Here is an 11,488-nt window from a genome sequence, read left to right as displayed (position 1 = left end):
TTGGAGACAATTTCAAGCAAATGAATGTGAACAGGGAATCTCCGTTATAGCTTAAACAATGTTTTATAGCATTACTAACGTGTTATTAATAATAATTATAAATACGTTCATACAAGTGAATGTGAACATGCAATCTGTACTATAGCTTAATGAGTATAAATACAATAGATGATACATACTGACAAGCTAGGCATAATGTTTTTCGATTGTGTTTCTCTATGATTACCCATGCAATGATTATAATAAATTAAGACTGAGATTTGTATACCCAACAACATGCTATGCTTAAAACTTGCATCATTTTTGGCATACATAACAAAAAAATCCGATGTTTACTCAAACTCAATGTTACAATAAACAGCTTACTGTTCTTGGTCTTTAGAACTATTACAAGAACAGTGCAATACCTTTTGATTGTGAAGAAGAATGAATACAAACACTCAAATTGTACAGAACAGGCAAAAAAACAAGGACGCATTCTCTGGTACAATGTCCTAAAGAGTAAAAAGGAAAATGTCAATACCAGGTAGATGAGATGCTATTTGAACTTGAATTTTAGACAAAAACACCCCAGCTGGCTTTGCCCTCGAGGAAAAATAATTTTCAAGCAATAATCTTCAATTTGTCAAGAATGCTCGCAATCGTAGATAGAAAAGCAATACTAAGAGCTAGTTCTGACGAGTTGCTCCAACCATGTAGCCACATCTGACATGGTTGGTCTTTCGTTTGGGTCTTGCCTCACAGAAAGCTATGCAATATCAGCCATTCTGAGCAAAGGTTACACATTTCGTGGTAAATCCACACTACGGTCTAGGATGACTGATGCCTTTCCCTGGTTGATCACGGGTGCTGCCCATTCGACAATATTGGGTGGATCAAAATTTGTATCATGTGCTTTTATCCCACTCAGAATCTCTAACAAAACCACACCAAAGCTGTATACGTCACTCTTCTCTGTAAAATTCTGAGACTTGTAGTAATCTGGATCAACATAGACAGCATCCCCTTTCTGGATAGGGGAAGGAAGACCTCTTTCTCCAGATATAGTTAACCCAAAATCTGCAACCCTGGCTCCCCATTCTCCATCCAAAAGAATATTGGAGGCCTTAATATCTTTATGGATGATCGGAGGCGATGCATCTTTGTGAAGGTACTCAATGCCTCGTGCTGCTTGCATGGAGATTCTCAACCTCAATGTCCAACTGAGAGGAGAGAGATCTCCATGCAAATGATCATGAAGAGTTCCATGAGGCATGAATTCATACACAAGAAGCCTTTCCCCCATCTCCTCACAATAGCCCAACAAATTAACCAAGTTGCCGTGGCGGAGTTTGCATATAATTTCAAGCTCTGTTTCAAAATCTCTACTGTTGCTATGGATTCTTCGAGCTGCATTAGCTCTTTTAACAGCAGCCTGTCTTCCATCTGGAAGAACAGCTTTATAGACAAATCCATAGCTTCCTCGACCCAATTCGTTGAACTCTTTGAACCCATTTGTAGCATCTCGAAGCTCTGCAAGACGGAAGGCTTGCATCCGTATTAAGTCATTTGCAGTAGGCCAAGAAGTGGTAATTCCAGACGAGGGTGTTTGGACATTAAGATTTGGCTGATTTTCAGTATCTGGTTGCCCTATGCAAAAGGCACATTCACTTTGCCCCCTTTTTCTCCTTATTATCAAACAGAGAACAAAGCCTCCAATGAAAGCTAAAACAAACCCACAGGAAATTGACACCCCTAGAATAGTAACAAGATCCATATGCCGCTCCTTTTGCTTTGCAATACTTATTTGTTGTTGCTCAGTTAAACTAGATGGAGAGACTGCAGAGACAGGTCCATGAAACCCATCTCCACAAGCTTCTTGACAAGAACTATTTCGACATAGAGAGCATGCCGTGCAGACACGATCAGCGTTCTCAGAACAAAGATCTGAGAGAAAAAATCCATTTGGGCAATTCTCCACACAAGGGGAACAGATCTGCTCTTCTTTCTGAAGGCACAAACTCATCAAATCAGGCAATCCCATACCGCTAGCATTGAAGAAAAACTCCCCACTATGACAAGGCTCCCTGCTGCACAATCCTGGGCTGAAAAGCTGCAAAGGAGGATTATAACCCGATCCATTTCCCCAACAATCCACGATCAAGTTATCTTCCCTAATGCCACAAGTCACGATATTTGTGGAAGCTATGCCCAGAAACCCGACATCTTTTGGAATTGAAGACTGATTGAAACTTCCCCAGCATTCCACGCAATGATTATCTTGGCGGATACCACAAGAATGTTTTGAGCCTCCTGCGAGGGCTATAAACCGAGTTTTCTCTGGTGGGCTTCCCTGGTTCATGGAATTATCCCCCCAGCATTTGACTTCTGAAGTTGTTTTCACAATTCCGCAGACATGATTTCCTCCAGATACAAGGTTTTGAAATTTGTAGGGGGGAGGGGCAGTGATATTGAACTGTGGAGATGGCGATCCCCAACAGAATGCCATTCCGTCCTGGTCTAATCCACAGGTGAGATCATCGCCTGCAACAATGGATTGCAGGGCGATATTGGGATGCGGCCAGAGTGATCGGTATAAGGATCGTTGTTTTGTTGTATTTTTCATAGACCAACAGTCCATCATACCGGGATATTGATCCAAATGACTACGGATTCCACAAGCATGGTTTTGCCCAGATTCAATATTTGAATAACGCCTGTTTTGGTTACTTGGGGGCACAAGATTAGTACCTGTTTCGTTGTTCATCCAGTAAAATGGTCTGAAAGTGTTAGCCTGCAGTCCACAAAGGAATCCACCTCCACCGGAGAGTGCAGCCAGAGATGGGCTTGAAGTAGCATCGGTAGCTGGTGAAGTGTTGTTTCTCCCCCAGCATGTTATATGCTGCTTCCCACTTGCATCAATGGTACAGAACACGTTCTCGTCTCCGAAGGATGCTGCTATGGGAGACATGGCTCCATTTCCACACACGCCGTCAATGCAAATGAGCAGAAAACAGATCAATACTGGTCCATAGATACTGCTACATGACCACCCACATGACTGAAATTGCCCTGATAGGCCGAGCGATCGCTCAAAAAGAATGGGAAACAGCAGTAAAAATATGTTGCCATGCTAAGAGATGCTAAGAGGGCAACTCAATCGATATTTGGAAAAAGCAGTCACACTTCAAAATCAACGGTGGAAAGTGTCTCCCCTGATCCAACGGAGCAGGGTAAAAGTGTTTTATATTGATAATGTGTTTTGGCAGTGTTTCAACAGGAAAAAGCTGTAAAAATATCTTGCCATGCCACAGAGGTGAAAAGCAACTCAACTGATATTTGGAAAAAGCAGTGACACTTCAAATCAACGGTTGAAAGTGTCTCACTTGATCGAACGGAGGAGGGTAAAAGTGTTGACAATTGTTGATGCATAAGAAAGGCCTATCGGCCTAAAAATAGCAACATAATACTAATAAAATCAGTATTATTTTTAATCAAAACAACTAAAATTCAAATATGATTAACAAATCAAAATATTTCATGAATATCATTATTCTACGATAAATTAACAACATACATAAATCAAACTCATCATATGATTACAAAATCAAAATGTCTCATTGATATAGGGTAAATTCACAACACCCATCTAAACATAACAATGTCATTCTACACAATAATTTCTTCATAAAAAACAATGCATGTGCATGCCTAGCTACCACCACCAAGATCATCCTCATGATCATCTTGACCATCCTCATTACTCTGATCCACATCATCACCAACACCGCAACTATCATCATCATCTCCTCCTTCACCACCATCATCCTCATCCTCATCCTCATCATCTCCTGATATATGTTGAACATAATTTGGATCATCGTCTTGGCAATCATTACCTATAGCATTCTGACAAAAAAAATCAATATTACATGTTAGTATTAATTACATAACACAACGCATGTTTTTGTTATACAATGTTAACCATAAAATGAGGTAAGATATACTAGCAATTGTCCCAAAAGGTACAAAGAGAGGCCGATAGAATTATTAAATTGGAATTGTTGAATTTTTCTAGAAGAGTTAATTGGTTTGTGGAAAACCTTGTTTTCTTGAACTAGATCATTGTGCAATTACTTTTCAGGAACACATTGAATGTCTTATTTCATTTTAGAGTAAGTTAATTACCCAAAATCAAGAGGTTAAGTTAATTACCCAAAATCAAGAAATCTGATGTGTAGAGATGATGACGCTATCATTTGACAATCACAACGTTGGGAGAATACGGTTGGATTTGGTTTCATGAATGAGTTTCAGATTGATATTAATATTTTGATCTCACATTGCTTTGGTACTCTAGAGTCTACACTGCTGGTAATTGTAGTGAGTTGTGTCTCTGTGTATCTGCGAAAGCCTGCATGCATTTGAGATTGGAATTAACTTTTACTGGGTGCTGCCTATTCTAAGTGAATTAATTTCTAATCATTTTTCAGTTTTATAGGATGAGTCACATGACATGACCTTGTAATTGGGATTTTTAATTCTCAGCACTCTGTTTATACTATATGACTCAGTACTAAATATAACCGAACAACTCTAACTGTAATTTCATGCAGACGGTATCAGCAGAGGCTCATGAAATGTATGATACAGCATTGGCAGGATTGACATATTGGTGCCCCGATATGAATATATATCATGATCCCAGATACGTCAACTGAGGAAGACACTCAAATCAGTTAGGCTTAGAAAATAGTTCTAGAATTGACTACATAAAATTTGAGAGGAAGAGTACAGGGCAGTAATCAATTTGTATCTCTTTGGAGATATATTTCTAATATTATGTGTAAATTGAATATACTATAAGGCAGTAATATATATTATTTTTGATATATATTTCTAGTATTATGTGTAAATTGAATATATCATAAGGCAATAATATATATTATTTTTGCGATACATTTCTAATATTATGTGTAAATTGAATATACTAAAATGCAGGAAAAAAAAAAATTATAAAAAGATTTAGTAATTCACATAAGTACTTTAAAAAGTATTACCACACAATTACAAGCAACCAAGAAACTTGTTAAAAATTAAATTTCATAAATAATAAAATACTCCTCCGGAGATATTACTGCATGGCAGTAATCAATTTGCATCTATTTTGCGATATATTTATAATGTTACGTATAAATTGAATATTTTGAGGGAACTCTCATCTATTATGCGAATCTTTGCAATTACAAATTTTTTAAATGGGTTAATAAAATCAAGATTAAAACAAATCTATGCGTACCTAGAGTTGTAGAGTTGTAACTTGGGGGTAGAGATTGAGCTGTAGAAACATCAGGCAGAATAGAACAGAGCTCACGTCACAAAACAATATATGCGGCTGTGAATTCTTGATAGCAAAGTCCAAGGACATACACTTCAAAGCACATTGGAATGCTGGACTGGGTTCTAATAACAAAGCAGAGGCTATGGTTTTTCTGGATGATGTGGTTTATATAATTTCTCAATATCTCAAAGATCCATATTTATGGGATACAAGATTATTCTGGATCATATAAAAAGCAAGGCTCAGATTAATCAACCTGCATTTCTTGGTTGGTTAAACAAAATTAGTTGGTTAAAAAAAATTCAATGCTTCTGGACTTAACCAGAGAATACCCAAACAATCATACTGGCAGAGAACACAACCAGATTGCAGACAAGCTCTAAAAAGAAATCTGCTAAATATCATGGGAGAAGTGCAGCTGGATATAATCATGGAAAACAAGAATATTGGCACAGTGGAGTGTACGTTTCCTACATAGTCAATTCATATCGTCTATAATCCCCTCTTTTTAACAACAGTTTTGGTTTTTTTTGGTATGCTACAGGATGTCGACATCAGATGGAGTCTTAAATATTACAAGTACTCTATGCATATGGGTTATTATGATTTCAACATTAGTTTAGCAATGGAGTTTAGTTGTTTGGAATTATCTTTTACTCACCTGCTACTCACTCTCATGCAGCTCTTATGTGGTTTATTTACAGCGTTATGTACATGACTGTATTTGTTCTTTCATAAGGAACTGGCTGAACTTACATTCAGGATTATCTGGGTTTATTCTGATAATTCTGGTATATATAATGCCATGATGTACATGGTCTATGTGATTAATACATATATAGCTTTCTTCATGCTGGAGAAAAAGAACATAGCTCACGTCTATGACTGTAAGAGAAATCGCAACCTACATTATCACAAACAAGAAACGGGAAACTAAAGGACAAGATGATAAAAAAAAACATTAAAATTACTTTAAGAACTCATTTACCAGAATACCAAGTATTCCAAACCGATTCTTCTTCCTAGCAATTTTATTATATTCATGAAAAGTCAACAATATATTAATGAACTATTGGCTTTAGCATGCAACAAAACAACAACAACAAATTAACAATTTAATGAAAGTGTTGACAATTGTTGATGCATAGGAAAGGCCTATCGGCCTAAATATCTAATAGCACTAAAAAATAAAATGAAAATATGGTTCAAAAGTATATTGGAAATCCAACTAAGATTACATACCATAGAGTCCATCCAAACAACAAATTCAACCCATCTCTTTTGCTGCAGCACCTCCTTTTCCAAATGATTTGGAGGTCTTCCATATTTTAGTTCCTATCAATCAGTAAATAGGGAGAAATTAGATAACAATGACTTTCTTCTAGTACAAAATTTATTAAAAAAATATCACATGTTTAATATACTTACAAAGGTTGTTATCAGTGCTTTTAAACCTTTCTGGCCACTACGATGAGTGACTTTTGTCTTGGTTAACCTCGCCTTGGATGCCTTGTCCTTAAACATAAACCAATTCAATTTATTTTCACACAAATACATGTCTAAGATACTTATAAGTATTAATACATTCTAAATAATGTTTAATGAAAAATTCAATACCTGAATGCTCTCATTGCCGGCTTTTCTTTGTGCATCTAACTTCTCATATGATTTTACAAGTTCTTTCCATACTTTAAAAGGTATGTCAATAGGTCTTTGTTTCAGTCTTTGATCTTGAGGCATTTTTTTAATTTTTCTTGTTTGGTTGCAACGAAACCTCTTACAATTGAGCGACATTTTCAATTTTATCTTCTTAACCGACCAACCGGTACCAAATTCATTCTCTATGTCTTGTACCACCATCTTTTTTAGGTGAAGTGGAATCTTGGAGAATGTGAGGTGAAGATGATCTCTAAATCGTTGAAGGCAGGAGTCCTTTAGCCTATTTAAGAATTGTTTTCCTGCATCTGTCCTTCTTATCTCCCCTGAGACAGGGTCATACTCTATCTTGGTACCTAAACTACCAATAGATGATGCATAAGCTGAGGATGAACAAGAATTTGCAGTCCCAGGAGTTGCCATCACACAAGATGTTTCAACACAATGTTCTTCATTATTGGTGTTTGATGTCAATAACACTTTTTTCGATTTTTTTCTTGATCCAAGAGAGGATGGGGAACTAATGGATTCTCGTAAAGCTTGTTGATTACCTGGACCTAGTTGATTAGCTTCAGGGGATTTTGTCTTAAGAAAATGGATTAGGGATTCAGCATCCAAAGCTTGAAGTTTTTTGAGTCCTTCTATCCCAAAAACATCTTCAAGCAAGGACTCTGTTATCGGATTCTTTCCCTGTCCAAATTTCAATGATTTACCACAAAGTATAATTATAAAATTATAATTCTAACTTCAAACCTTAAACAAAAAATAAAACATATTATATTATGCAATTATTCTATAAAAACAAAGTAAGCTTACCTTTTCCGATCCACTTGCACCTCCTTCTCCACTTGCCATATCCTCAAAGTAGAAGAGATCGATAGAAAAGGATGTTCTCCCTTAAAAAACAAAGGATTGAAGGTGAATAATCTCAAAATGGCTCTCTAGGGAGGAATTTGCAAACAACTTAGTTAAAAATCCAAGTGACAATTTCTATTTTGACAATTTCTTCCTTTCTTGGAATCAGATTCTCCAGTGCTAAATGATAAAATGGTTCAGCTCTTATGCTGTCATGTATATAAAAGACCTCGTGCCATTGTTCCCCCCTTCATGTTTTTTCCTAAAAAAACATTACCCTTTTTATATAATTACAAAATATAAAAAGCAGCTGATTTTTACATACTTACATAATACAAACAGCAAAGTTTTAGCAATTAGAAATTAGATTTACCAAATTTCCAAATGTTTTTTATCTAATTACAGAACATAAACAGCAACAGATTTTTACATAATTACATAATACAAATAGCAGCAGATTTTTACCAATTAGAAATTTCTAATTGGTAAAAATCTGTTGCTGTTTGTATTATGTAATTATGTAAAAATCTGCTGCTGTTTATGTTCTGTAATTAGATAAAAAACATTTGGAAATTTGGTAAATCTAATTTCTAATTGCTAAAAATCTGTTGTTTTTATTACATAATACAAACAGCAGCAGTTTTTACCAATTAGAAATTTCTAATTGGTAAAAATCTGCTGTTGTTTGTATTATGTAATTATGTAAAAATCTGTTGTTGTTTATGTTCTGTAATTAGATTAAAAAACATTTGGAAATTTGTTAAAAATCCAATTTCTAATTGGTAAAAATCTGCTGTTGTTTATAAAAGACCTCACTCAAAAACAGTAATAAAAGACTTCATGCCATTGTTTTTCCCACTTCATGTTTTTTTCTAAAAAAAAACATTTCTCTTTTTAACATCAGCATATTTTTATATAATTACATAATACAAACAGCAACAGACTTTTACCAATTAAAAATTAGAAAAAAATTAATTTTTAATTAGAAATTTGAGACAAATCTAATTTTTAATTAGAAATTTGATAAAAAACTAATTTCTAATTTGATAACAATCTAATTATAAATTAGATAAAGATGATGTCCTGGCATCACCCATCCTAGTTAAAAGAAAAGCAATAGATCTTTACCAATTAGAAATTAGAAAGAAATCTAATCTATAATTTGATAAAAATATCATTTCTAATTTAATAAAAATATAATTTCTAATAATGCCCTAGCATCACCCATCCTAGTAAAAGAAAAAGCCTGGTAAAAGGCAAACCCTAAAAACAGCTGCTAAGAAAAATCTACTAGTAAAAATTTATAAAATATTACTAAGGGACTAAGAAGGTGTTGTTCCTAGAAGGAAGAAGTCTATGCTCGAGAGTTGGTGATGCCTGCATGTTGGTTGGGAGGAACAAGCACTCTCCAATAGATTTCCCAAAGGAATTTGTAAGTTTTTATTTGTGCTTAATAACAGACTTAAGATTATTTTGAAGTGGTATATTGGTTTGTTTTGATAGCAAGGTTATTTTGGTCAAATCATTGTTGCGGTATTTAAAATTACATGAAACTTATATGAGTTTATTATCTGCATTAGGATTCCTTGGAAATCTACCCTTGTGAAAACCTTAATGCTGTAATATCTGCCCATTGTGACTTGAATTAATGTTTGGATCTTGATGCTGAAATGACACAGTTGTGTCTTTGCCTACAGTTAAACATATATATTTTGTAATATTTTACAATCGTTTCTGGGGTTACAAAATTTCCTCTCTCCATCCCTACCAATGATGTTGGTATCCAGCTATGCCAATGATGCTGGTATTGGAGTTACCCAACACAATGCTAGTTGTTATGCATATCTCATCAATATGGATTATTAGAAATTTGTTCCACTGGTTGTGGGTGTCAATAGCCCACTAATGGTGTTATGGGTTGCAATCGGATTCAGTCGTTGCTAATTCACATGCATGGGGAACTTGAACCTCTGTAGCTGATGGGGAGCATGACCTCACTAGGGCAGGCTTTCTTATCTACTCTCCACTGTGTCTTGAGTAGTTTGCACCAAATATTCATGGTCCAATACTGGGTGATCATGAGTTGTTTTGCTAAACATATTGAAGGCCAACCCTTTGTTTTGCAAAAAAGTGATGCACTGAATGATAGAAAACCAAGCATATTGTAATTCTCGTTTATGTTTCACTGACAATTTCCATAAATTGCAAGAAGTACTTATTTATTTGCGGTTTGTAAGTCACTTACTGTTTCTTTATCAAATGAAATATAATTGATATCTCGTCTTGCAGAAATAGTACTACATCCATGGTTTGTAAAATGATCACTGATTTATATCAAACCTCAACACTCTAGGAAAGCAATGGAATCTATGACATCATCTCTAAATTTGACACCACGGTAATAGAATTGGCAGTAACAACTTACCAGGCAACTCTGCTATTGCTGTTCAATGAAGCTACAAAGCTGAGCTATGTAGAAATTAAATTTCAATAAATTTGGAAGATGAAGATCTTATTCAATTTCTGTATTTAGTTTCATGTGGCAAGAACAAGATTCTTCTAAAGGAACCTAGCACTGCAACCATATCTACAAGTGATAATTTTGAATTCAATCCTCCCTTTTCGCACAAGTTGAAAAATATTAAGATTCCACTTACAGATATGAATGCAAATGAGAGGAACAGAGTGATCGAAAATGTAAAAGAAGACAGACATTTCTAAATAGATTCAACAATAGTTCTCATCATGAAGGCTAGAAAAATCTTACCTCAGCAACAACTATTGAGCGAGTGTGTTGAACAGCTCCAAAGCACATTCAAGCCCGAACTTAAAGCAATAAAATCCACAATTTAGGACTTGATCTCAAAGGAGTACCTGGAACGTGACAATGAAAACAGTAATTTATTGAGATATATAGCCTAATATCACTGATTGAGATGCAAGTTGAAAACAAATCTGTAATGCAACTTATGGTTAATTTTGTTTTATTTTAGAGAAATAAAACATATCACAGATTGGATTTTCCATGTGAGTTTGATTGACTAACATAGAAATACTCTGTTTTGCAATAGAGGATAGAAATACATAAACTAACCGTGGAAATTCATTGCCAAAATTGTCAACTCCCCCTGATTCAGTCACTAATGGAGACTGCAGAGCATTTTCAAATGGTGTGCCAGTAACAACCTTATCATTATCTTATGTAAGCTCACGATTTGTCAATGGCGTACTACATTTTGGTCCAAATAATGTGTACAAGCAAGGAGATATATCATGGCCCTCAGTATGTCCAAGAGTCTTCAGTGGTGTGTCGAAGGATTCCATCCTCTGTTCCAGTGTAGGTGATGACATATTCTGTGAAACAAATTGTTTACTTATCTCTTGAAAGGAAAAAATGAAAAAATGTCACACATACAGTATACCAACTGTGTACTATGTTCCTTAAGATGAATCTGATAAAGAAGATGAAAAAATATGAAGTTCATACATAATTTAGCTTACCTTTTCAGAATCCATCGCTGCTGTTTCATTTTCTTTGTGTAGATTCTATAACTTCCATAAACTAAGTTGTCCCACCAACCCAGCACGACTCTCCTTTAATGAACTGTGCATAGCCTCATCACTTCCTATGGATTGCCTTGGCCTGTAAACAGAAAT

The 11,488-nt window shown here is 35.2% G+C and overlaps 1 protein-coding gene and 1 pseudogene across 2 annotated transcripts; both read right to left on the bottom strand.

The window, feature by feature from the left end:
- Positions 1–311: 311 nt before the first annotated feature.
- On the bottom strand, positions 312–3,193 carry LOC149158701 (serine/threonine-protein kinase-like protein CCR1 pseudogene; annotated as a pseudogene).
- Positions 3,194–3,535: 342 nt separating this feature from the next.
- On the bottom strand, positions 3,536–10,675 carry LOC149158700 (uncharacterized). 2 transcript variants are annotated; one of them, XM_089433366.1, is made up of 5 exons: positions 10,599–10,675; positions 7,793–7,872; positions 6,749–6,835; positions 6,563–6,655; positions 3,536–3,888 (listed from the first exon to the last, which is right to left on the bottom strand). In XM_089433366.1, the coding sequence occupies exons 2-5, from the start codon at positions 7,829–7,831 to the stop codon at positions 3,691–3,693; spliced, it is 417 nt and encodes a 138-aa protein (XP_089289492.1). In that variant the 5' UTR covers positions 7,832–7,872; positions 10,599–10,675; the 3' UTR covers positions 3,536–3,690. The 2 variants fall into 2 exon arrangements, with proteins under 2 accessions (XP_089289492.1, XP_089289493.1); XM_089433367.1 differs by lacking the exon at positions 6,749–6,835.
- Between the last annotated feature and the right edge of the window lie 813 nt (positions 10,676–11,488).

The sequence above is a fragment of the Pinus tabuliformis genome, chromosome 5_2, assembly GCF_031772625.1.
Source record: "Pinus tabuliformis cultivar Carrire ecotype Pingquan chromosome 5_2, CPIR1, whole genome shotgun sequence".
NCBI lineage: Eukaryota > Viridiplantae > Streptophyta > Pinopsida > Pinales > Pinaceae > Pinus > Pinus tabuliformis.
Note: the sequence above shows the minus strand (reverse complement) of the source record. Positions and strands in the feature narration are given on the sequence as shown.